The sequence below is a fragment of the Scheffersomyces amazonensis genome, assembly GCF_036850825.1.
Source record: "Scheffersomyces amazonensis strain UFMG-HMD-26.3 chromosome Unknown RJT21scaffold_4, whole genome shotgun sequence".
Classification (NCBI taxonomy): Eukaryota; Fungi; Ascomycota; class Pichiomycetes; order Serinales; family Debaryomycetaceae; genus Scheffersomyces; species Scheffersomyces amazonensis.
In genome coordinates, this window is record NW_027042744.1 from 334,348 (window position 1) to 361,293 (window position 26,946).

Sequence of the window (26,946 nt, forward strand, 5' to 3'; positions counted from 1 at the left end):
TAATTAATTAAATTAATATCTAGTTTTAATGAATATTTATGAATGTATAGATACGCCTAATATATATAACAGAAAGAATAAGTTACTTATTGTAGTTTAGTAAATGTTTGTTTGAACTTTTATTTCACCACCAAGACTTAATTCTTGACCTCCTTGCCATTTTTCACCAGCTCCTAATTTAACAAAGGATGAAACATTACCTGGTTCTACACATAACATGTTTAAATAACCATTTTTAGGAAAGAAATCAGCAGTAGCTTCTGATTTTTTAATCCATGGATTCCATACTACTGTATCATTTAAGTTAATACGATGAAGGTTAAATAATACTTTACCAAATTCAATGATTTGAAATGTTTTATCAAGAGGAACTTTCTGGTAAATTCTATCAAATTCTTCATGGAAGCTAATAACTGGTGATTTTTCAGTGTATTCTTCTGCCAATAATTGATCAAAACATGATTGATCAACCAAATTATTAACTAAAGTATCAGTAATATCTGGGATTCTATAATAAGTGTGGAATAACCAATTAAATTCGAATTCTTTACTACCTCTATTTTCAATATCAATTAGAGTAGTTAATTTATCCTCTTCTAATTTAATAGTTAAAATTAAAGTGAAATCATATGATCCATCTCCCCATAATTTTAATAAATCTGGACTAACTTGTTCTGGACCTAAACCAAATTCAACAGTTGGAGGATTAGCAGTTGTTTGTCCGAGAAATTCCCAAGTAGAATTTCTAGCAAATCCATGTTGAGGTAATTTGAAAGTTGGATGTGCTTCGGACTTTTGTTTACCAAACACTGGGAATACTAAAGGAATACCACCTCTAACTGGCTTAGATCCATCTAAGAATGCTCCTTCACTTACCCATAATTTCTCTTCACCTTTGTTTAACCAAGAAATAACGGTTGCTCCGTATTTCAAAATAGTGACTTTAGTGTTTGGATCACTTGGGTGAGTTAAAATAACTTGAGTTTCTGTTTCGTCTACTGGCATGTTATTTATGAAATATTTACTAAGCTTTTGAATGACCAATATAAGCCTTATTTTAGTCAATTGATAGTGAAGTGCCTTAACTAGTTACTTGCAATATGTAGAGCCTTCGCCAGCCCGAAAATCGGTGTGCACATAGCCGTCACTATAATTCGGAACAATCGAGCTCTCTTGGGAACGTGGTATCAGTCACCTGATAGAATTTTTATAGAACAGTCTGACTTTTTTCTTCAGACCAAAAGGGCAAAAATTATTCAAACCAGTCATCTTATCTTTTCATACTTCTGAGGCCGAATTTATTAGTACCATAAAGATACTATTCGAACCATTCAATTATTCTTTCTTAATTACATTTGGCCTATTCCATAAAAGCCCAACTCAGTAACTTATATATGGCTTACTTTATATATACTAAAAGCTAAAATTGTAACATGCGCACTGAGTTTAATACACCGTCTACATTCATGGTAGGGCTACGATGTCATTAACTTTTATTAACATTTTGAGATATCTATCTTTCAAATATTTTCTGAACTGTTTGGTAGAAAAGATCTTACCAATTGCTTAAAATGCCTAATCAGGTAATTTTTGTGGTTGTAAGACTGATTATTAGGTTGGTTGCAAATTTATTGAGCCCAGATATTTTTTAAGCTACTGTACTGATATGCGGCTATGAAAAGTGAAACAACACTAATCGCATAAACTACATTATTGGATATCTATAATAAACCTCACTCCAACTCTAACTTTGAAACGTAAGTTGAAATATTTGCCTTCCTTATTCTGATAATTGAATTATGTGTCTTCTGGATATAATCAATTTCAATGATGCAATAGCCGCCTTATCAAATCTACCTAGGCACATATATCCCTTAACTATCAGTAACCAAGGATGGAGGAGGATATTTTAGTCACAGAAGATGACATACGATTTTAGTCACAGAAGATGACATACGAATCTTTATTGACTATAGCTCTCTGAAGTTGCAGGATAAGCGATGTAATTGGTCAGATACAGTTTTTGAAAATGAAGAAGAAGGTAATGATGTGAATGGGAATGAGAATGAGTATGCGGAGCAGCAGCTTGTATTGGAGAAAGTATTTAATCGAAGACATATAAAGAACTATTAGGATTCAATTATAATATTTGTATGATTTGAAAGTGGTTTACAGCTCAGAATTTGTTTTTGATAGATCATCCCTAAACTGGTAAAGTAGTTTAATGCTGGGTGCAAATTAGGTTTTGCTGGTTTGGTCCCTATATTGATAGTTTAAGTATCTAATAATGATTTAAACTGGTATATCAGTTTAATGCTGGGTGCAAATTAAGTTTTGCTGGTTTGGTCGTGTTCTTGGCTAATTTAATTGCAACATCTGCTCAATTAGTTGCTATTGTTAACTTAGTTAGAACGACGTGATATATTCTATTTAAGTATTTATCCATATTAATTTAAGCTTAACTAGAGTATAACGGTCTTATAAATGTTTCTTCGGCGAATTACAATGAGGTTTTCTTAGCTTTTGTGCCATTTTTTATAAATTTATCGTCATATTGAGCTATACACATCATTATTCTGATTCATTATTCTGATCAAATATCAGACTGATTTGCAACCAGCCTGTAGTAAATTCAGACCAGTTGGTAACAGACTTAAAGTATTCTTCATCACTACGTGATGATCGGACAAGTACCGATCGGGAATTCAGGAACATTGATAAAAAAGAAATTTGAATGACATTTTGGTACATCGGACACGACCCATAACAAAATAGCCCAGAAATTGCTTTTTCTCTCGGGCCTCCGTACTACAACCTAGCTGCCATCATCACTACTTACAACCACTTAGATAAAAAGTCATCGCTGTGTAAAAAAAATAGGGTTGTCTATTGATTTATAAATTTATACACATGTCACTTTTTTCACAGTGAATATTCTAATTACTAAGTACCAAATTTTCCTTGAATACTATTCCAATAGACTCAATTGGATTTTAATTCCCATCCGGTCACCATCGGCATTAACAGACATTTTTCACCATTGAAAAAGAGACAAAGTCACGACATTTCGCAGACCCAGGCAAAAAAAAGCCGAAAGCCCTGACAAAAAAATAGGAGAAGTACCATAGAGGAAATTGTTAAGCAGATCATCACTATCTTTTACTCCTTGTATGAACTGTACTTAACTCAACTTAACTTTACTCAACTCAACGTCAAAAACTTCCATACCAGTAAGAGATCAATATTTTTGGCTCCTGTTATTCAACATAATATATTTTTATTTAGCCCCAGCAGCATACTATTACATTATTATTTGTTTATTTATTTATTTATCATTTTATTTATAATTACTTCGTTATTTATTAGTTTATCGGAATTTTAAAAATTATAATAGTGTTTGCTAGCTATATGACTGTCGCATCAACCATTCTAAGATCCAGAGTGATCCAAAAACCTTTCCAGTTATTTCATTATTACTTTCTTTTAGAGAAACCTCCTGCTTCAACATTGTCTGATTTACAATTCGAAACAGATATTTCAATCTCCCTTAATAAATTTAAACATCATAATTGGTCGATTAAAGAAGTTTGTCATTATGGTTTCCTTTCATCAATTATATTTTTTGTATTCATAATATTCCCTGCATCATTCCTTATAAAAATCCCTATACTTTTATCATTTATACTATGTTTCTTAATTCCATTAACTTCCCAATTTTTTGTTCATGCATTACCAGTATTTACCTGGTTAGCACTTTTCTTTAGTGCTGGTAAAATCCCAACTCATTGGAAACCGGCTATTTCAGTAAAAGTTTTACCAGCAATGGAAACTATTCTTTATGGTGATAATTTATCGGATGTATTAGCAACAGTTACTAATTCATTTTTGGATTTAGTAGCTTGGTTTCCTTATGGTATAGTACACTTCAGTGCTCCATTTGTGGTTGCAGCTTTCATCTTTTTATTTGCTCCTCCTACATCTTTAAGATCATTTGGTTTTGCTTTTGGATACATGAATTTAATTGGGGTATTAACTCAAATCTTCTTTCCAGCTGCAGCTCCTTGGTATAAAAATTTGTATGGTTTACAACCTGCAAATTATTCTATGCAAGGTTCTCCAGGTGGTTTGGGTAGAATTGATGAATTATTTGGATTTGATATGTATACAACAACATTTTCTAATTCACCAGTCATTTTTGGAGCTTTCCCTTCTTTACATAGTGGTTGTGCAATTATGGATGTACTCTTCTTATGTTGGTTATTCCCAAAATATAAATATGTGTGGTGGACTTATGGGTCTTGGCTTTGGTGGAGTACAATGTACCTTACCCATCACTATTTTATTGACTTAATTGGAGGTGCTGCTTTAAGTTTAATTGTTTTTGAATATACTAAATATAATCATTTACCAATTGTTGACCCAGCTAAATTTTGTCGTTGGTCTTATGTTGAAATTAATAAAATCGATATTCAAACTATTGATCCATTATCATCAAGTTACATAAGTGTTTCTGATACTTCAGATTCAGAAAATAATTTGGGGCTTGATGATAATGTAACTAGATTTGTTAACTATCCATACTTACAACAACAACCTATATTCCAAGCTCAATCGTCTCAATCGATCGCAGCTCAACTTCCAGTTGAAGAGTTTGAAATGTCCAGTATTTCAGTTCCAAGATCAAGACAATCTTCAAGAAGTTATATTGCAGGAGTAGGTAATGGATCATCTTTGAACTTACCATCTCATCCAGAAGCTGATGAAGATGACGTTGAAGCACAAGTTGCTCATGATGATGTTGATGTCAGTAGTCATGAAGACAATTCATCATTAGAAAACAGTGCTACTCCATCTGTATTTGATGATGAACATCACCAAATCAGCTCAACAACTTCCACTACATCTCTTGAAGATTTAGCATCACAAGCTAGCTCCTTGCATCCATCATCCAGTAAAAAGAATCGCTAATAATTGACGAACATGCATCAACGACCTCATATCTATACTAAAATCGACTCATAAAAATACTTAATCATAATATTTACACTAAAGGAATACATAATTGCAGTAATTAATTTTTAAGTTAATGATGTTATTATTCACAAATCATTAATATCTAAACACATCTTCTTATCATGTGAATATACTCATTGTTTGCTATTTGGGGTCTACTACAGTTAATAACTTGCTTTAATTATAAACATAATTTAATATTTAATTTTCATTTAATCTAATCTAATTTTAATTTCTATTTTAACTTCTTATTATACATAATGATATACTATTTATATAAGTGATCTGGTAATATATAATTCGTTTTTAAGAGTGACTGACAATATTTAGAGTATGGACTTAGTTATTGAACTTCTTCTACTGTTCACAATTTTAATATTCATTCTACTAATGTTCACAATTATGCAGTCTACATTTACACATGTGCCAGATTTCCAATGAAGGCAACTGTCAGGCAACTTAAGCCCAGAATTTGCGCGATACACACTTGCGTTCATCTGATGGAGATTGTCCAAAGGCATTCCGGGTTCATACTTCTTCTACCATGTGGTACACATTGTGAATCTAAAGCAATCCCTCTTTCATCGGAAGTTTATTTCCCAAACGGGAACTGTAATGTCTCGCACACAAAAGTTTTGAAAAATTTACCACAATACCCTAATTGGGATTTTGAACGCACGAACTATAATTATATTAACAATAAACAGGCACTGAATTAGTTGGTACAGGATACAATGGTAAATTATCCAGCTTCCAGGTGGGTCTGCCACAACGTGGGGAGAATGAACTGACAAGAAATTGATAGAGGAGTTGTTCTGCAAACCATTTCATAATGTAACAAGAGAAGTTAAGAAATATATCTCTACTACAATGACGTCGTGCATAGCCGTTCAATCGAAACAAACTAAACTACCGAAATGGTTCGTTGCCAGTCAAATAACTTTTACTGTACCTGTGACTCCATGTAGATCCTTCCGCATAAGCATACAGCAGGGGACTATTACCACACCACATGTTATGCAAATTTCTATTTCTCTAATCTTCCCCATTGTTAGGTCCTTCCTTGCTACGCACAGGACCTCCCTGGCTGCATCGCTTCACTATTTACCCAAAAAAATATCAATAATGGGGAGAATATTATTTCAATATTGATGAGTTTTATTACATTGAAATTTGCTACAATAAGCTTCAAACTTTAACCAATAAGAGAGAATAGGAGAAGAAAGGGTTATAATTTTTCATTAATGTCACGAAACTTCAACTGGATATTAAAAAACCAAAACAAATGATGCAATACGTATAAGTAAGCTGGGCTGCATTCAATGCTCGGTAATTCTTTGGTACAATTTACCGTCTAAGCTCACATATAATGTACAATGATTGAAGAGTCCTGAAAGGTCATGCGTAACAAAGAAAAATCAGAGCGCACCAAGAAAAATCTCAAAATTTAAGTTTTGCATACCAGCCCATCAGCAGACAAAATGAGCATCCCCAATTAGGTTACCCAATAGAGCCTAATGTGTAATATGTATGATGAAAAAGTTCTTGTCAGTTCCATTACGTATACCAACAGAATAACCTTAAGAATAAGGTTTGTGTTCTCTTCTAAATTTAGATTATTTGAATATTTACTCCTACCCCAGACAAGCAAAAATTCAGCCATTTTAGAGTGCCATCTATTAGGCTGCAAATGTGTATAAATACCACATAAAAATCCTCTTAATGAATAATTATTTCAATATATCTTTCTTTATATATATACTAATCTTAGATAAATTAATCCATATTAATATTTATACACACATTCGCTATGCAATTATTCAATACTTTAGCTTACATTGCCGTCTCTGCTTACATTGTTGCAGCAGATCAAACTTTTCAATTAACTGCTAATGGTGGTTCACTTACTAACGTACCTGTTTCAACCTCAGGAAACTTAGTTACTTTACAAAATGGTGATGCTGGTACTTTCACTTTAGAAGAACCATCTGGATTCCTTAAGGATGCTAGTGGAAACTATTTACAAAATACTGAAACAGGTATAGTTTTAACTACTCTTGCTAATGCTAGTAAAGATTGGGGTTTAGTTAATGGAAATCAATTAAGATTTGGTGCTACTTCTGACAATACCAATTTCTATGCTTGTCCTGCTGATACTGGTTACACTTTAAGAACATTTTCTGGTTCTGGTTGTACTCAAGTTGGTATTACTGCTGGGGATGTAACTAATGAACCAAATACTGATGAAACAACTTCCGAAGAACCAACCACTGATGAACCAACTACTGAACCAACCCCTGAACCAACTACCGAAGAACCAACCACTGAACCAACTTCCGAACCAACTACTGAAGAACCAACTACTGAAGAACCAACCACTGAACCAACCCCTGAACCAACTCCTGAAGAACCAACTACTGAACCAACCCCTGAACCAACTTCTGAAGAACCAACCACTGAACCTACTTCCGAAGAACCAACTCCAGAACCAACTCCAGAACCAACTCCAGAACCAACTTCTATTGTTCCAAGTTCTTACGAAGGTGGAGCTGCTGGTAAACAAGTCGCTGGTGGTGTTGCCGCCCTTGCTGCTGCTGTTGCTCTCTTCTTGTAATCATAAGATTAATCGGTCTTTTTATTTCTATTTCTACAAGAACATTATAAATAACTGTTCGCTAAAATTTAATTTATAGTTTACATCGGTATGTATCAGTAATAACATGTCCCATTTTTACTGCAAGAGATTTAAATATTACAAGTAATTATGTAGAGAATATATTATGACTACCCATTAACATTAGTAAATCTATAATTAGAAATCTGAAGTGTCTAAATTTTAGAGTTCTATCAAGTTACTGACGAAATTATCTATAATTCGCTAAGTTAAGGGGCAAAGAATGCCGAATCATAAGCCGAAGTTACCAGACATCATACAGAAATTTGTGAGCGAACGAGTGACTAGTTAACGACTTTGTCGATGACCATCCATTCATTCCTTTACTATTAACTCTAAGTTGAGTGATGCTGAAGTCTGTGGTCATTAAAGATAAATCTGCCACAAAACTACAGAAAGATGAAGACATTTATGAGATGAGATGTCAAGAGAGACATGTCATTAGAACGGAAGAAGACATTTACCTTTTTTTTGCAATACTGTGTATTATAATGATATTTTATTAAGAATGCAGATCCCAGGGAAGAGATCTTGTTTTATGCAAGTCTCCACCCGCCAATTTTATGTAATTTCACGACACATAATTTACCGCTACAACCACTGGCTACACTCATTATTAGTTATCAACATCCCTGTATGTCTTATGAATATATAATAAAACATACCGTAATAGTTCTAATAAATTCTATGAACCCAACAAAGAGAGAATATCGCATGCCCGAAACGCACCGAATCTCGTAGATCTTTTTCGTAATAATTCGTAATCCTAGCATGCTTAATGGCTACAGTGAGGGACATGTTCCCACCGCCGCGACATTTCTGTAGGCAGAAAAAAAAGGGAGCAGCAGGCGGAACGCAAGATGCGTGCAATATACCGACACAGAACCATTAACGAAATCCCATACAAAACTAACTGTAGTTTATGAATAATTATCCTGTCCCTTTCAAGTGGTGACCAGAAGTAATAATTTATTCTACCACACTGTGGTCTGTGTGTGCTAACTAAATTTCTTCAAGTATATCATTTCGGAACTTCTCCGTATTTACTTTGTTCAGTAACTAATAAGACATTTCCACTAGTACAATTCCAGTTCCAGTTCCAGTTCCTGTTCCAGTTCGAATTTCTATTTCCAATTCAATTTGACATTCAAAGCTCAATTTTAACAAGATTGAGCCCAAAGATTATACAAAACTAGCTTATATACATTTTAGATTCCTTCTTCACTTCTTTGCTTGCTTCCATTTATTAAATATTTATTTTAAAGCTTTAAATCTTTGCCCACTCATGGTACATCTATTCAATATTCACTTTTATATTTGTATCAACATTTAAATTTGTATTATATTAAATTCATTTGAATAATAATAATAATAATAATATCTCATCATGGTACTATCGTCATCTTCAACTACTTTGGTGAGTCTACTACTGTCTTCACTATCAACAATAACCACATCATCATCAACACTTTCACCCACTTCAATTCAAACCACAACTTCAGCAGTAACTACATTAGCTACTAAATTCTTACCTCAACTACTATCATCATTAACATCAAATTACTTATTTCCTAGGAGTTATATGGATACACATAATCAAATTGAAGAATTCACTAATCATCAAGCTCGAGTACAACGTATTCTTGCTACTAGTTCTTCATGTGCTTCAATACTGTTGTGTATCTGTGGAATGTATATGTTCTTAGCATTTGATCCAAAACGATTAATATTTCGTCATCAACTCATCTTTTTCTTAATGTTCTTTGATTTAGTTAAAGCAATCATCCTTTTATTATATCCAACCCGAGTTTTAACTCATTCAACATCTTATTATAATAAGAATTTCTGTCAAATTGTCGGATTCTTTACTGCTACTGCTATTGAAGGTGCAGATATTGCGATCTTATCATTTGCAGTTCATACATATCTTTTAATCTTTAAACCTAATTTAACTACTAAAGTAAAAAATTCAAGTAGAACTGAAGGTGGATTATATAAATATAGATTTTATGTCTATGGAATGTCATTTTTTATTCCTATTATTTTAGCTAGTTTGGCATTTATTCATGATACAGGTTATGTATCTTTAGTAAGTTGGTGTTATTTACCAGAAAGACCTTTATGGTATAGATTTGTATTAAGTTGGGTCCCCAGATATTGTATTGTAATTATAATCGTTACATTTTATGTATTAATTTATTATCATGTTATAAAAGAATTCAGAAATTTGGGGGGAGTTTTCACAACTATGCATAAATCTCAGGGTCATTTACATCCAAAAGTTAGTAATGATGAAAATCCATCATTTGGTTCAGCAATTAAATACTTTTTAAGTGCTTTTAAAGATAGGTATTTTCTAAAATTGGAATTACCCACTAATAATACCACTGCAACTACTTCTACTAATGCATTAAATTTGGAAGTATTGAATGGTACTAATAGAGGTTCAGAACCAGGTGAAAGTATTCCTCAATCGCCTAATCAAAAAACAAAAAATTCTGAAGAAGAACATTCAGATGACGAAGGTGAATCTGAAGATGATGATGATGATGAAGAAGATATTGTTGAACAATATGATGAACGAGCAGCTCGTGAAGAAGAGGATGATGACGAAGAAGAAAACTTTGATCTTCGACAATTACCTACTATTACTCAAATGAAATCTCGAGATCCAGAAGATATAAATTATCATCCTGAGATGCAAGCAGCTAATTTGGCAAACTTCAGAAAAAGACAACGAATTATTGAAAAACAAATGAAATCAATTTTTGTTTATCCATTTGCATATATATTTGTTTGGGTATTTCCATTTATATTGCATGTCACACAAATCAATTATGAAGAATATCACGGTCCAATCTATTGGATAAATTGTATGGCAGCATTTATGCAACCATTCAATGGATTTGTTGATACTCTTGTATTTTTCTATCGTGAAAAGCCTTGGAAATATACTATAATGAAGAATTTTGAGAAAGAACATCGAACGAAATTAGATAATTTCTTAAATGCTAATGCAGAAAAATTAAGAAATAATACTAGTGATGGTAATGAATCATTTGTTGCAAGTTCATTTATAAAGAATTCACTTAGTGTTAGTCATCATTATTCTGAAACTGATTATCCAAAATGGAGACAATGGTTAAATTGGTTAGAATTACCATTTTTTTCATTACCAACAGAAGAGAATATTATAAAATATCAAACTCAATATATTGAGAATAAATTAAACAGTGTTGATAGTAATAGAAGTGGATCACAACCAAGGAATCATCCTCTTCATAGACATATTAATCATGGAAATAGTTTATCTAAATCTAATGGTAAATTTAGTAATGCAGGCATTACTAATAAGACTCATGATTTTTCTAATATTTTAAGTGATGATTTAGGAGAATCTGAATTTACTAATAATTTAGGTAATTTTTCATTCAATTATGAAAAGAAGAAGAATTCAGTTCTGCAAAAATCGCTTAATTTACATCCCCATCAAGAAGTACCTCTACATTTACAACGTCAAACATATAGTAATGGTGGTAGAAAGCCGAGTGTAATTTCATCATCAAATAAATCTAATCGATCTTCTTCCCGACAATTATCTGATTTTGATGAGAATGTTCATCGTCATACTATAGAAATGAAACCTTTAGGTAATACTAAGAAGGATTCATCTACTTCATCATCATCGGTATCACCATTTTCAAATAGAAAATTTACAGGAACTTCCTTTGGATTCTCCACTAATGGTACAAGTAATGCTACAAATAGTGCTAATGGTAATAGTGTTGGTAATGATTCAATGTATTCATCAGATCAGAATAGTAATGATGAATTAGATTTTCTTGAATTCTTAAAGAGAGGTCCACCAACATAAACATAATAGATAAACAATACATACATACATACATACATACATACATATACACATACATAACATACATACACATATAAGTTTAATATTTTGTACAAGTAATAAATGAATTATAGTTCATTAGTTTAGTTATCAGATCGGTCTCCACACTCGGCTAACTCACGCTCCGCTTCGGCGCGTTGCCGATGTCAAGATGCGCTAAGTTAAAAAATAATCAAAAGAAATTTTTGTCGAGCATCTTACTAAGCTACTTAGTGGAAATAAGTACCGATACGGAAGGGAAATCCGCTTTTAATATCCGTATAGTATTTCTCCTCAAGTCCAAGCCCAAGCCGTAGTCCAAGCTATTTGAGATGGAAAAGAATTTGTAATCCAGGATTGTCATAGTTACAATCATATTTGATAGTTAGTTAGTTGTTGTAACTCATTTACTAAGTACATTTATCTCGTTACAAGTAACGGTTAATTCCACTGAACCATTAAACTGTATAGGTACTGCAAATTTTATTTCGGAGTTTAAATTTTTCACATCAATATAGCATAAACAATTTTTACTAATTAATTTTCAGAATACTTTTTATAGAAATAAATTCATATAATATTTCATTCACTTAATTGCATATTAACACATACTCATAATGGCTGAATCACTGAGTGAACTATCTAATAGATCTTCAAAGGAAAAGCTAGATCTTGAAGGTAAAGTTAAAGAAAAGTATTACGAAAGTAATGCTGGTGATGGTACTAAAGCTACAGATCAATATGTAACTGGTATAAGATTAGTAGTAACACTTATAAGTTGTGTTGCTAGTTTATTCTTAGTTGCCTTAGATCAAACTATCGTATCGACAATTTTAACTCAAGTTGGTAATAAATTTAAAGATTTTCAAAAAATTGGTTGGTTAACTTCAGGTTTCTTATTACCAATGGCTACATTAGCTCCTTCATATGGTAAAATTTCTATTGCCTTTGGTAGAAAATATACTGTTATGGTAGGTATAGTAGTATTTGAATTAGGATCTTTAATTGCTGGATTATCAACTTCAATGGATATGTTAATTGGTGGAAGAGTTATAGCAGGTATAGGAGGAGGTTGTGTTCAATCAATGGTGGTTGTTATTTTAACTGAATCTGTACCAATTTCAAGAAGATCATTAGCATTCATTTTATTAGGAGTAACATTTTCTGCTGCTTCAGTACTTGGACCTTTCATTGGGGGTGCCTTTGCAAGTAAAGTTAGTTGGAGATGGTGTTTCTATATTAATTTACCTATTGGTGGTTTAGCTTTAGTATTATTATTTTTTGGATTTAATCCTCCAAAACCAACAGGAAATATTCGTCAAAAATTAGCAAAAATTGATTATACTGGTACTTTCTTATTAACTACTTCATTGGTCTTACTTTTATTAGGTTTAACCTTTGGTGGAGTTGATTTCCCTTGGAAATCAGCAGCTGTTATTTGTTGTTTCATTCTTGGAGGTATACTTTTCGTTATCTTCTGTTTCTATAACTTCAGATACTCTCAAAATCCAATTATTATCTATAAAATTATTTCAAATCGTTTCATATTAGCTGCATGTCTCTGTGGAACTTTTACATTTGCATACTTTATGTCAAATATTATGTATTTAGCTATTTATTTTCAAGTTATATTTAATGCTTCTGCTTGGAGATCTGGTGTTGATTTAATTCCTTTTGTTGTTTCTGTTGCATTATCATCTGTTTCAAATGGTATGTTCATTAGATTCACTAGACGTGTTAAGATTACTATGTTAGTATCAGGTATCTTATCACCAATTAGTTGTGGATTATTATTATTATTAAGTAAGAATTCATCTTCAGGAATGAGAATAGGTTTATTAATCCTTAATGGTATATCTGTTGGTTTACAATTCCAAAGTTCAACTTTATCTTCTCAATTAGAAGCTCCAAAAGATGTTGAAGGTTCAATCATTTTAACCACTATTTTCTTAAACTTTTTAAGATCTTCAGGAGCTGCTATTTCTGTCACTATTGCTCAATTAATCTTTAGAACAACTGGATCACGTTATATCAATCAATTATTAAAAACTTTAGATACAAATTCTGCTGATTTCAAAGCATTAAGTTCAGTTGATCCAGGCTCTTTATTATCTTCACCAAGTATTATTAATCAATTACCAGATTCTGCTAGAGAATTAATTTTGGATGAATTTATGAAAGCCATTAGAAATGTATTTTATATGGGTATTGCCTTTGGTGCTTGTAGTTTAATTGCTTCTATATTTTCAACCAATAAGCAAATTCCAAAGCATTCTGAAGTTAAAAAGACCAGTGATGATGAGGAAGAAGAAGAAGAAGAAGAAGAAGAAAATTTAGTAGAAGGTTCTGAAGATCTGGATGAAAAGATTCAAACCAAAGCTTCAGATGATGAAAATATCGAAATTAACACTCAAGAAAAGACTACAGAAACTCATAATTAATAATTTCTCTAATATATATCCTACAGATGTTGTTATACACTAATGTACATAATTAATTAATAGACATGATAATCATTAATCAATCAATTTCAGGTGAGAACTTTCTTACCAACTTCATCCAAATAAAGTTTTATTTGAGCATTTAATCTAGATACTTTAAGTTCAGTATTTCTTATTTCTAATTGATGTTCAGTCTTTCTTTTATTAATATTATTCTCAATTTCACTAATTAATTCTTTCTTCTCATTATATTCAGTTTCCTTTAAATTCCTTTGTTCAATTAATTTAGTATAATCTTCACGATATTTAGCTAATTGTTGTTGACTCTTAGTTATTCTTTCATCAGCTTGAACTTTTAATTTATCAGTCTTTTCTTGCATATTAGTCAATTGTCTTTCAACTTGATGAATTTGTCTTGATAAATCATTAGACTGTAATTTTAATTGTTCTAAATATTCTTGACTCTCAGTTAATCTAGTTAATGATGTTCTTTCTTTAGAAATATCATTAGATATTTCTTCAAGAATTCTAAATAAATTCTTTAATTCACCTTCAACTAATTGAATAGAATCTATAGTTATACTTAAATTTTGATCTCTTCTATCATAATCATTATATGTATTTTGAAGATCTTGTAATTGAATTTTTAAATCATTAATAATTTTATTTACCACACTTAAATCTGTTTCAGAATATGCTTTAAATTTTTCTAATTCTTTCGATGATTCAAAATATAAATATTGTACATCATCTAATTTTTCAATTAATCGAGATTTCTCATCTTTATATTGTTTATGCTCTAGTGTAACTATCTCTTGTTGTTTTTTTAATTTCTTTAATTCTAATTCTAATTTGGAATTAAATAAATTAACTTGACTTAATGTGGCTTTCTTTTCAGGCTCAGTTGCATCTTGCTCTATTTTCCTTTTAATACCTTGAATCTGATTTATTATCTTATCATTTTCACCTTGAACTTTCCGTACATTTTCTAAACTTGATTCACTTTCCAATACTAATTTTTCACATTCTTGAGAATGCATTTCTCTAAATCTTGCAAAATTGACTACTGCACTTAATATTCTTCTTATTTTACTTGGATCAGGACGAATTATATCCATTAATGTAAGATCATATATTCCACATCCTTGTAAGAACTTAAATGCGGCTCTATGAAGAACAATTAAATGGAGAGCAGACGATGTGTCACGATCTTCAATTTGTTCTTCAGCATTATTCGCATTATTTTCTAGTTCTTGATCTTGATCTTCTATATGTTTACCATTACTATTACCATTAGATACATTTCCATTTCCATTTCCATTTCCATTTGATTTATCTACTATAGAATCAGTTTTATCCAAACTTCTCACTTTTTTTTCAATAGTTTCTGGTGACAATCCCATAAATGTATCTAGAAATTGTTCAAATAATGACTTTATAAATAAACTTGTAGGTTTAGTTACTAATTCTTCTGTAGCTATAAAATCACAACTTTGTAAACATATAGTAATTTCCTTTGCATCTAAGATGGGGAATGCATCTTGTTGCAGAGTCACCTGATTTATCCGACGATTTGTCAGTATACCAGTTCTGTATATTGTACTTCGACGTGACATTGCTTTCTTTTCTCAATGACTCAATCCAACAGATGTCTGGTACCTTCTTTCACCTGACTTGTGATACTTTTGATAAACTGTACTTTTTTCCTCAAAATGTAAACACTCCATACAAACAACAAAAAAATTATCTGTAATTTATGATCACGTGAAAACTCATATACCGATAAAATAAATTATTATTATTATTCACATTATATTGTATTATATTATATTATATTATATATGTGGTACTAAATCTAATTACAGAAAGAATAGTTCTATTTAAATCTATTCATTACACCCACAGTCTATTCACTAAAATGAATGGAAATGATTTTCATAAACGTTCATAAATTTCATCAATTGCTGATTCGTCATACACGTTCAGCAGTCCAAATAGCAGCTCTACAAACCAATTTAATACCTTCAGTTAATACAATATATGGAACTGCCTTTTCAGCATCATGTTGTATAGCAGTATCTAAATGTTCCAATTCTTGATCTCTAAATGTTTTAATAGTTTGTTTCAAATCTTCAATTTCTGGTGATGTTTCAATCTCTTTATTCGTATCACTTTCAGCCAATTTTTCTCCTGTTTCTTTATCATAAATTGGAGAATCATATTGGTTCATTAATACTCTTAATTGTTGATTATAATGACCTCCAATAACAGTTTCAACAGCAACTGTACATGCCATTGCAGCTTCCTTTCCAATGAGTGCAGTACTTGCACCCAATCCAATAGCTCCAATTTTCCATAATGGAGTTAATAATGATGGTCTTACTCTCCTTTGAGTTTGTAATTTATTAAATGTATTATGATGATGAATTTCTTGATCCCACATATGTTGTAATACTGGCTTTAAATGAGGATATTTATTGGCTAATACACTATATTGACCCATATAAATATAATTAGCCCCCAATTCACCTGCTTGATCAACTCTAATAACTCTATCAAGATATGCCTTTTGAGCTTTTGAAAGTTCTCCATATGTAACATTCTCACCATGATATTTCTTAACTACTTCTTCAAGATCATCCGAACTATCTGAAGACTTTTTACTCTTCTTAGCAAATCTACAATGTGAAGTAGTAAAACTTCTACTACATTTGGCTAATTGGGTGCCAACTCTTGATTTACTTATCATTGACATTTAGTTCAATTGGTAAAGGGATTCTAATACTATACTTGTAGTTCTAGTTCTACGATTTGACTAAGAAATTTTTCTCTATAGCTCGTTTATCAATTTTTGCGATCGAACCACAACAGCCCACTTTATAATTCAAAGAGATCTTTTATAATTCAGCCAATAAGAAAAATTTCACGTATATCTTATAGCTATTAGTTAGAATAATAATTTAAAATGAATAAGATGAATATATAATAATTGCATATCCATTTCAAAAGAATTTGGCAGCAAAATTAGTTAAATTAGCAAAATTAGTTGAAAAAGTTAATTTTCTATTAGGACTTTAAGTATTTGTTCTAAATGAGCACATAATTTTTAGCATAGAAATACCAATATCAAATGGAACTTCTTGAGTATCCTTTGAATTGGTAACTGGTTTGAATTCATTATTTGGAATCTTAAGGTGTTGAAAATATCTATTAGGAACATCTTTAATTAATAACCATTCAACTGGGAAAATTCCTTTCCATCTAGTTTGTTCGACCCAAATATCACTACTCTTATTAAAATCAATCTTTTCTTTCATTTCTGCAACTCCACAAAATTTTCCAGATGAATTAACCAGAAATAATAAAAAGATTTTTCCATCAAGATCAGGATTACTAGTAATTTTAATATCATTAAAGGCTCTATCTAACCGTCTATTTCCAAGCTCTGTAGAAGTCCAAATATTATGAGTAAAAGATGAAGTTACATCAAGAATATTATATGATTTGATAACAAAAAATTTAGAATTCTTTGGAACTGTAAAAATAATTCCTTTATAATTTCTAAAAGTTAAAAATTGTGTTATTGACTGTTGATCTTGTTGACGTTGTGGAACTTGTAAAGCTTGTCTAGCTACTGTAGAATAAGCTAAAGGTTTGGAAATAAATGTTGGTGATATTGGACTTTTAATTGAACTAAAGCTATTAGATCCTAAGGATGAAAACAGTTCATAACTAAAATCCTTATTCATATTAGTATCAAAACTCAATTCTTCGTTCTTTGAGGGAGGTTGAATAAATGGCATAAAAATTGATTCACTAACATGATTGAAATCTTTTGACCAAATATTGTTACGAGTAACCACAGGTACTTCAAAAACATCAGCATTATCCAATCCAATGGATTCAATAGCTAATAGAGACCTAGGAGTACAACAGTTATTATTGGTTGTTGATAACGTATAATCAGTCTTTAAGTTATCAGAATGTGTCAATGAAAATGAATATTTATCAGAATCTAGATTAGCATTAGTTAATGCTTCAGCATAATAAGTTGGCTCAAACATGGTAGCATATATATGGATATGAAAGAAACCAGAAGATGTATAATAAGATTTAGAATTGGATAATTTAACCTCCTTTTATACCATAAAATGTATGTGGGTTTAACACATTTTTTGCAACACCTTAACCTGTAAATTGATTAGTAGGAGAAACCTGTAAAAAATATCAAGATTTATTCCCATCAGTAACTATGTATTACTCCACTTATATGATAAGTAATTAGACCCCGCAAATGTCTTATAGATTAAATCAAGTTGATTCTGACTTCTTTCAGAGGCAAGATAAGAAGGATTCTAAACTGAAGAAATTTCCAAAATGTTATAAAATTTCAGTTGATATTGAAAAAGTTAATTTGCCAATTATAAAAGATTGGATTCTGGAATCAATTAGTGAATATTTAGATGATGATGATATAGTGAAAGAGTATATTTATGAATTATTGAATGTTGAAGGTGGTAATCCTGATATTAAAGCTATACAAACTCAAGTATCTGATTTTTTAGGTCAAAATGAAGCACAGATCTTTTGTGAAAAGTTATGGAAATTACTTATAGATGCTCAAGAAAATAAAGACGGGATACCGAAAGAGATTTTAGATAAGAAGGTTAAACAACAAGAGGAGATAAAGAGATTTGAAATTGAAATGAAGAAAAGATTACAAGAAATACCACCCCCTGAGATAACAGAATCTAAAAAGACTAAGACTAATTATAATAGAAGTAGCACTAATAGTAATAATGATGATACAGGTAACAAGTTGTCATATGGAACATCACATAAATCTAGACAACTTAATGATGAATCTAGAGATACAACACAGTATCGAACTGAAAATCATAGATTCAGAAACCATGAGCATCGAGATTCTAATAATAGATATAACAGTAAACGAGAACGAGAACGAGAACGAGGAAAAGATAGGACTCAGATAATTCGAAATAGAAGTAGAAGTCCAAGTGAAAGTAGAAGTAGAAGTAGAAGTAGAGAAAGAATGACTAGAAGATTTAGTATAGGTCATTAGATAAGTTTTTATAGAGTAATATGGGAAGTACGGTATTTTAAGTATAAGGATGCAGCAGGTCGTGTACGAGTGCCCAATATCTCCACGCATTTAGTCATGACAAAAAGGGACAGCAAATTCAACGTTGATAAAGAATGCCATATATATAGATCTAGATAGATAACAAACTAATCTTGATCTTTAGTACAGGTCAATTGTAGTATACAATTTATTTAAATACAAATGTCGGAAACCCAGAGTGCTCCAACCGAGCATCAACATGCCCATCATCACCATCATCATCATCATCATCATGAACCATCCCCCATCCCTATAGATCCTAATGCTAATCCAGCTAATAGAATTGGTAAATATCAAATTATTAAAACATTAGGTGAAGGATCCTTTGGTAAAGTTAAATTAGCTCAACATTTAGTTACTGGTCAAAAAGTTGCTCTTAAAATTATTAATCGTAAAACTTTAGCAAAATCAGATATGCAAGGTAGAGTTGAAAGAGAAATTTCATATTTAAGATTATTAAGACATCCTCATATTATTAAACTTTATGATGTTATTAAATCAAAAGAAGAAATTATTATGGTTATTGAATTTGCTGGTAAAGAATTATTTGATTATATTGTTCAACGTGGTAAAATGCCTGAAGATGAAGCTCGTAGATTCTTTCAACAAATTATCGCAGCAGTTGAATATTGTCATAGACATAAAATTGTTCATCGTGATTTAAAACCAGAAAATTTATTATTAGATGATCAATTAAATGTTAAAATTGCCGATTTTGGTTTATCAAATATAATGACTGATGGTAATTTTTTAAAGACAAGTTGTGGTTCACCAAATTATGCTGCACCAGAAGTTATCTCGGGTAAATTATATGCTGGACCTGAAGTTGATGTTTGGTCATCAGGAGTTATTTTATATGTTATGTTATGTGGTAGATTACCATTTGATGATGAATTTATTCCTGCTTTATTTAAAAAAATTAGTAATGGGGTATATACATTACCTAATTATTTAAGTGCTGGAGCTAAACATTTACTTACAAGAATGTTAGTGGTTAATCCATTAAATAGAATAACAATTCATGAAATTATGGAAGATGAATGGTTTAAAAAAGATATTGAAGATTATCTTTTACCACCAGATTTATCTAAAACAAAGCATAATAAGATTGATATAGATGAAGATGTTATTAGTGCTTTAACATTAGCAATGGGTTATGATCGTGATGAAATTATTAGTGTTATTGAAAGATGTAATAAGAGTAGTTCACCACAAGAACAAAATAATGAAATTCTTGATGCTTATCTATTGATGAAAGAAAATCATACATTAGTAAAAGATTTAAAGAAATCAAAAGCTGATCAAATTGATTCTTTCTTATCAACATCTCCACCTCCAGCATTTACTGCTAGTTCAACTAGTACTGCTCCAGGTGTTCAACAATCAGTTACTTATCAAACTTTAGCAACTGTACCTGATTTATCAACATTACCAACATCTACAATTGCTATTTTACCATCATCTTTACCAAGTATTCATAGAGCATATATGATGGAAACTAATAGTCAAGCAGCTATAAATCCAGTATCTACCAAAAAACTGAAAACTAGATGGCATTTTGGTATTAGATCAAGATCATACCCATTAGATGTTATGGGAGAAATTTATCGTGCACTTAAAAATTTAGGAGCTGAATGGGCAAAACCTACAGAAGAAGAATTATGGACTATTAGAGTAAGGTGGAAATATGAAGCATGTGAAGTTGAAAATGCACCTAATTTAATGAAAATGCAAATTCAATTATTTCAACTAGAGCCAAATAATTATTTAGTAGATTTTAAATTTGATGGTTGGGAAACTCAATTTGGAGATGGAGCTTCTAATGAATTCTCTAATCAAGATGCTGATGAAGTTAGTTCATTTTCAGCCTATCCATTCTTACATTTATCTACTAGATTAATTATGGAATTGGCAGTTAATAGTCAGAGTGCATAATGATAATAATAATTATAATAATAATAATGCTTATTATTAAATCAATTCATATCATATACTATATACTATATTATATATTTTAAATATTGTTAGGGAAATATTATATTTAATTTTGGATGAATAGGAGTCATAGTCGTAGTCGCAGTCGCAGTCGCAGTCGAAATTCTCTTAGTCGACTATTCGTATACCTGTTTACATTATGCAACTTTGAGTAACTGTCATTGGACCCATTTAATATGATAATTGAATTCGTGTTTTGATTTTAATATAGAGAGTTCCTTCCTAATTAGGAAAAATTATTAAAATATGTAAACAATTAAAATGTCGTGAACTTTGTGTAATTCGTTGGTGCTACTAATTAAACAAAAGGAGACATAAAATTAAAAGTAGTGCATGTACGGAAAGAAAAACTGTTAACTAATATATAATATCTATAAAGTAAGGAAATAGCAATTGCAGTAATTAGTTTAATGAAAATTTGTTAATAGACCATTGTTTATAAGGATAAAATTATAATTAATTTGATTTGCTTTTATTAACTAATCTGAATCTAGCCTTGGAAAAATTCTAGAATCTCTAATTAACTAATAGGAGAAGTTGAGGATAAAGAAATATCAGAGCATCTCAGAATAGGACAGCGGTTTAACAATGATAACTATAGACTTGTTAAATCAAAAGATTGGAGTGGAAATATCTGGTGAAGATTCTATAAATTTAAATGAAGCAATAAAACATATTTTTAAATCTAAAAAGGCAACAGTATTAACAGGAGCAGGAATCTCATGTAATGCTGGTATACCTGATTTTAGATCATCTGATGGATTATATAATTTAGTTAAATCAAAATATCCAAAAACAATTGTAAGAGGTCAAGATTTATTTGATATATCATTATTTAGAGATGAAATATCTTTATCATTATTTTGTACTTTTATGGAATCATTATATCAATATAGTTTAAAAGCTCAACCAACAGAAACTCATAAATTTATAAAACTTTTAAAGGATAAAAATAAATTATTAAGATGTTATACTCAAAATATTGATTCATTAGAAAAATCTATTAATTTAAATATGGGAATAAATTTAAATGAATTTGATAAATCAAAAACTTTTAATCAAAGTTGGAAAAATTTAGATGTTGTACAATTACATGGAAATTTACATAAATTATCTTGTACTAATTGTTTTTCAAATTTTGATTGGAATGAAAAGTATAGAAATGAATTAGCTAGTGGTTTAAATCCAAAATGTGATAAATGTTATGAAAAATATGAAGAAAGATTATATTCAGGAAAGAGATTAACTGGAAATGTTGGAATTTTACGTCCTGATATAGTTTTATATGGTGAACATCATCCTCAAGCTGATATTTTAGCACAAGGATTAAATGTTGATTTAAGAGCTGGACCAGATTTATTAATTGTTATGGGTACATCATTAAAAGTTGATGGAGTTAAAAAACTTGTAAAATCATTAAGTACATCAATTCATAATAAAGGAGGTAAAGTAGTATTTGTAAATAAAACTCCTTTATCAAAACAATGGCATTCATATATTGATTATGAAATATTAAGTGATTGTGATAATTTTGTAAGAATACTAAAGAAAGAAATACCGGATTTATTCTTAACTCAAGAACAATTAGATTCTAAAAAATTAAAGCATGGTATGAAAGAAAATCTTCCTTCTATCAAAACAGAAAAATGCATTAAAAAGACTAATATAAAAAAGGAAACTAAGAAAGCATCAGGGGTGAAACAAGAATCTAAGGCAAGTAAAATAAAGTCCGAGAAAGCAATATCTATGAAACAAGTAGCTGTGAAAAAAGAATCAGTAGATTTAATTTCATCATCATCATCAGAATCAGAAATTGAGGAAGCTTTAACTCCTCCTATTACTCCAACAAAACCAAAGAAAAGACCAGCACTTAAAAGAAAATCTACAAATATTGATGAACCTCGTAAAAGACTCAAATTTGATTTACCAACTCCATTATCAAGTTTTAATGGAGATGGCATCGAAATTGCCAATGACGATTATTCGGAAACTACATTACGAGCCCTTGCTACACCCCAAGTTAAACAAGAAGTTGTTTAAAAGCATTAATTAATGATATTCATGAATTTATAATTCAATCATATGTAATTTAACATTCTTTTAATATGTATATTAGTTTATAAAAATATACCCACTTGCATTATTAAGATATTAGTATTTTAAATTTATGGGCTGTATTATCCTGTAGGTGCCAGTAATTGCTGCGACTTCTTAGCTCACTATAATTAACCAGCTAATTATTTTACAGTAAATATTTCCAATGTTATTAGTAATTATATTAGTATAATCACTTCTACAATCACCACAATCACCTCAAGTACTACTACTGTGTTCTATACCACAATTAGTGTACTATACTATATGGACTCTTCGTAAATTTATAGTAATTATAAGAAAAAGCTTAAAAAGCCAACACGCAATATCGGGCCCTCACTATTTACCCCAAAATTTTTTGTTCCTGATCCCAACAGCTGAGGTTAAAATAAGCATTAAAATTAGACTATATACAAAGAATTGAAATCAAAGTGTCATTAGAGAGTTTGGAACCTGAAATCTGAAACCTGCACTTTATTACAAGTTAAATCATTGTTATTGATGGAACTGGTTTCAAGTTTCTTTGAGAATATTCTCAGTGTTGAGGCTACTGAGCCGAGTAAGCCAGTAGCCACTGAAGTTAATGTTACTTCAACTTCAACTACAACCACAAATTCAAATTCAAATTTTAGTATAAAAAGAGATTCTTCATCAAGTGTTAATCTTACATCACATAAAAGAAGATCAGAAGGTGATTTTACTGCGTTTTGGAAATATAATCTTCTTGGAATTTCTGATGATGCTAATAAAAAATCAGGATCAAATACAACTACCAATACTATCTTAATGGATAAATTAGTTGAGAAAGTTATTTCAATGCTTTTACCATTAGATGTTAATGATCCAGTAACATCTAAGGTATTAAATTCAAGATTAGCCATGCAAAAGGAACGACCTCCATTATCAATAAATATAATGTCTAGAAATTCAAGACAATTGGCTCAAAGAATGTCTAGTACTTTTATATTTATAGATAATATTATTTCATTTTTTAATTGGTCAAATAAATGGTATACAATTGGTGTATTATTAATTTTAACTCATATAATTTTAAATCCATATTTATTAACTGTATTTCCAATGATTATAATAATTTTAAGAACAATCATACCTCATTATCTTATGATTTATCCACCTGATAATTCATTTAATTCAGCATTTTTTGAATCAAATCCAATACCTTCAGCAGTTCCATTAAATGATTGTAAAGTTCCTAAACCAATTCCGGAATTTTCAAGAGAATTTGTTATGAATTTTACAGATTTACAAAATCATCAAATGATTCATATTGCTACTTATGATTTTTTTGTATGGTTAACTAATGATTATTTATATTTTAAAGATGAAAATTTAACTTCAGCAATATTAATTGTTTTAATGGGATTATCAGCTATTAATCTAATTATTTTCCCTAAAATTATTCCATTTTTCCTTAGAAATTCATATTTAATACAATTATTACTTATATCTTTAACTTGGGGAATAACAATTGCATTTCATCCTTATAATAGATCAAAAATAATGGAATGGATATATAGAGAAGATACAAGATTAAATGCTTTACAAATAACCAATAGAATTGAAACAAAATTATTAAGTTATATAATAGCTTCGGAAAATCAACCTGATATTATAGAAGAATTTGAATATAATAAAGAAGAAAGAATTAAAGATGGAAGTTTTCGAAAAGTAGAAATATTTGAATTACAAAAATTAAATAAAACTACTAAAATGTGGAAACTTGTTGGATTTACTAATAATATTTATACTATCAACACAGCTACAAGAAAATTCAATACAAGTTTATTGAATGTACAGAATAAATTGGAAAATAAATCTAAAGATGAACTTATAGAAGAGATTAAACAATCTTATCTTAGATTACATAAAAAGATATCAATTGATGATATAACTCCGCCAAAGAATTGGCAATTTTTAGACCAAAAATGGGAACTTGATTTGGATGTTAAAACTTGGGTTAAATGCAAATTAATTGAAGATTTGGTACTGATTGATGATGATGAAAAATGGGTTTATGATTTACATGTAAGTGATAGTAAAATCACTGAAGAGGAAATCCTCGATAAAGGTTATGGCTTAGGATTCAAAGAGGTTTATCGAAGAAGACGTTGGATTCGATATTGTTGCCGTATTGATAACCGAGATAAGTCAGAAGAAAAGGGTTAAGGTAATAAAAAAAAAATATAAACGACAAATTTACCAGGTATCTATGTATATTAAATAGTAGAGAGAAACTAAAATTCACTAATATTTAAATTCGAGTTTAGTTTATAAATGGTTCATATTTAAATAATCTATTTTAAAAATTCCAGTAAATTTAATGACCCTATACCTTTTGATTCATTTAATTTTTGTTGTTTCTTTTGTTGTAAAAGATTTGATAAATTGTTTTGTTTCCTCTTCTTGGATCTTTCTTTTGATTTACTATTAGTATTAGTATCATTAGATTTTTCTTTTGGTATATTGGCTTTAACTTGATTATTATTATTTGGAGTCCATTGAGCTTTGAAGCCATTTGGCAGTTGAGATTTGGATGTCGCTACTGGACTTGGTGATATAGATTTTATAATTGGTATATCTAATGAGGATTTGGTTTTCGAGTCCTGCTCTTGTTTGGGATTATATTCAATCAATGTTTTATCCTTTGTGATATGCTTGCAGTGTAAACATTTGAATTGTAAGTATCGCCTGCTCTTCAATAAGTTGTCATCATTGGTATCCTTGATACTATTAACCTTCTTTTTCTTCTTGTTATGATACTTTATGCGCACTGATAAGGTTATTCCATGAACTAATACACCACCACAATTTACACAAAATCTTTGAGTTATAGTTGGATTTGCAGGTAAGTTAATTGATTTTTCATTATTAAACTTATGAAATAAAAGTGAATATTGTCTACTTAAAGGATTAAACGGTACAGCAAGAGCTAACTCATATAGATGTAAACTGGTTATTTGATTAGCCGTTAGAGGCTTATCAAGACCCTTTGAATTTTTGAAGTTCATAGTGGTATAAACTAAGATATATATATATATGGGTTATATGAACTATGTACGTACATATTGCTGTGAATTTTGTAGATACTGCAGGTCGTGTGCGATGACTGAGGACAGCCATTTTGCAAAGGTTAAAAATTTGCAACCCACTAAATAGGGAGTTATAGACACAGGTCCATACTTAAAAAGTTATTGAAATATACGATATGATAGAGTGTCTAGTTTCCAAACTGAGTAACATAATGATCATTATTTATCCTATAATTGGTTCTACATTTGCAACAGACCTACAACCATAATAAGCTATAGTTATTCTGAAATGCTGCAATTAATTAAACTATTCACTTTCGTCATATATGAATGTAGTATTCCGTAAAGGGAGAATGTAGCATACAATTTAGTCATATTTCAATAAATAACATAGACCCACATTTCTTAATTCATTATACAATACTAATTTTGGTAACAATGTACCATAGCTCATAAGAAATAACAGCAGACGACATACGCAATTACGAAAACAAATATAAATTATTTACTTGTTCAACGAATATCGCAGTATAATCATCCCACAAGGGGGGGGGGAAGTGTCGTATTATTATATTCTCCAAATAATTAATTGGATGCTCTCTAGAGACGCTATACCGGGATACTAAAAATATTTTGTGCTGCGA

The 26,946-nt window shown here is 30.3% G+C and overlaps 12 protein-coding genes across 12 annotated transcripts; 7 read left to right on the plus strand and 5 right to left on the minus strand. All coding sequences in view use genetic code 12, as the record gives it.

Moving 5' to 3' along the window:
* Nucleotides 1-18: 18 nt before the first annotated feature.
* Nucleotides 19-1,281, minus strand: RJT21DRAFT_120953 (glucose-6-phosphate 1-epimerase). Its single transcript, XM_064881911.1, has one exon. The coding sequence runs from the start codon at nt 1,003-1,005 to the stop codon at nt 97-99; it is 909 nt and encodes a 302-aa protein (XP_064737647.1). The 5' UTR covers nt 1,006-1,281; the 3' UTR covers nt 19-96.
* Nucleotides 1,282-3,408: 2,127 nt separating this feature from the next.
* Nucleotides 3,409-4,968, plus strand: AUR1 (inositol phosphorylceramide synthase; the record flags this gene model as incomplete). The annotated part of the gene is made up of 2 exons (XM_064885459.1): nt 3,409-4,717; nt 4,784-4,968. The coding sequence occupies 2 exons, from the start codon at nt 3,409-3,411 to the stop codon at nt 4,966-4,968; spliced, it is 1,494 nt and encodes a 497-aa protein (XP_064737648.1).
* A 1,526-nt stretch (nt 4,969-6,494) lies between these two features.
* Nucleotides 6,495-7,819, plus strand: RJT21DRAFT_39515 (uncharacterized protein). Its single transcript, XM_064884424.1, has 2 exons — nt 6,495-7,256; nt 7,393-7,819. Exons 1-2 carry the CDS (start codon nt 6,824-6,826, stop codon nt 7,704-7,706), a joined length of 747 nt encoding a protein of 248 aa, XP_064737649.1. The 5' UTR covers nt 6,495-6,823; the 3' UTR covers nt 7,707-7,819.
* Nucleotides 7,820-8,585: 766 nt separating this feature from the next.
* Nucleotides 8,586-11,879, plus strand: GPR1 (Gpr1p). Its single transcript, XM_064884415.1, has one exon. It carries the CDS (start codon nt 9,075-9,077, stop codon nt 11,559-11,561), a length of 2,487 nt encoding a protein of 828 aa, XP_064737650.1. The 5' UTR covers nt 8,586-9,074; the 3' UTR covers nt 11,562-11,879.
* Nucleotides 11,880-14,065, plus strand: SGE1 (Sge1p). The gene has a single exon (XM_064884416.1). It carries the CDS (start codon nt 12,197-12,199, stop codon nt 14,018-14,020), a length of 1,824 nt encoding a protein of 607 aa, XP_064737651.1. The 5' UTR covers nt 11,880-12,196; the 3' UTR covers nt 14,021-14,065.
* Nucleotides 14,066-14,091: 26 nt separating this feature from the next.
* Nucleotides 14,092-15,687, minus strand: NUF2 (kinetochore-associated Ndc80 complex subunit). Its single transcript, XM_064881912.1, has one exon. The coding sequence runs from the start codon at nt 15,634-15,636 to the stop codon at nt 14,110-14,112; it is 1,527 nt and encodes a 508-aa protein (XP_064737652.1). The 5' UTR covers nt 15,637-15,687; the 3' UTR covers nt 14,092-14,109.
* A 152-nt stretch (nt 15,688-15,839) lies between these two features.
* On the minus strand, nt 15,840-16,804 carry RJT21DRAFT_120959 (putative monooxygenase). The gene has a single exon (XM_064881913.1). The coding sequence runs from the start codon at nt 16,773-16,775 to the stop codon at nt 15,993-15,995; it is 783 nt and encodes a 260-aa protein (XP_064737653.1). The 5' UTR covers nt 16,776-16,804; the 3' UTR covers nt 15,840-15,992.
* RJT21DRAFT_120960 (mRNA-binding phosphate metabolism regulator) lies at nt 16,805-18,226 on the minus strand. Its single transcript, XM_064881914.1, has one exon. It carries the CDS (start codon nt 18,082-18,084, stop codon nt 17,095-17,097), a length of 990 nt encoding a protein of 329 aa, XP_064737654.1. The 5' UTR covers nt 18,085-18,226; the 3' UTR covers nt 16,805-17,094.
* Nucleotides 18,227-21,098, plus strand: SNF1 (AMP-activated serine/threonine-protein kinase catalytic subunit; the record flags this gene model as incomplete). Its single annotated transcript, XM_064879838.1, has 2 exons — nt 18,227-18,838; nt 19,343-21,098. Exons 1-2 carry the CDS (start codon nt 18,315-18,317, stop codon nt 21,096-21,098), a joined length of 2,280 nt encoding a protein of 759 aa, XP_064737655.1. The 5' UTR covers nt 18,227-18,314.
* A 384-nt stretch (nt 21,099-21,482) lies between these two features.
* On the plus strand, nt 21,483-23,476 carry HST3 (NAD-dependent histone deacetylase). Its single transcript, XM_064884431.1, has one exon. It carries the CDS (start codon nt 21,747-21,749, stop codon nt 23,196-23,198), a length of 1,452 nt encoding a protein of 483 aa, XP_064737656.1. The 5' UTR covers nt 21,483-21,746; the 3' UTR covers nt 23,199-23,476.
* Nucleotides 23,477-23,627: 151 nt separating this feature from the next.
* RJT21DRAFT_120963 (uncharacterized protein) lies at nt 23,628-25,548 on the plus strand. The gene has a single exon (XM_064881915.1). The coding sequence runs from the start codon at nt 23,754-23,756 to the stop codon at nt 25,437-25,439; it is 1,686 nt and encodes a 561-aa protein (XP_064737657.1). The 5' UTR covers nt 23,628-23,753; the 3' UTR covers nt 25,440-25,548.
* Nucleotides 25,549-25,567: 19 nt separating this feature from the next.
* Nucleotides 25,568-26,281, minus strand: SNM1 (Snm1p; the record flags this gene model as incomplete). Its single annotated transcript, XM_064884914.1, has 1 exon — nt 25,568-26,281. One exon carries the CDS (start codon nt 26,279-26,281, stop codon nt 25,568-25,570), a length of 714 nt encoding a protein of 237 aa, XP_064737658.1.
* Between the last annotated feature and the right edge of the window lie 665 nt (nt 26,282-26,946).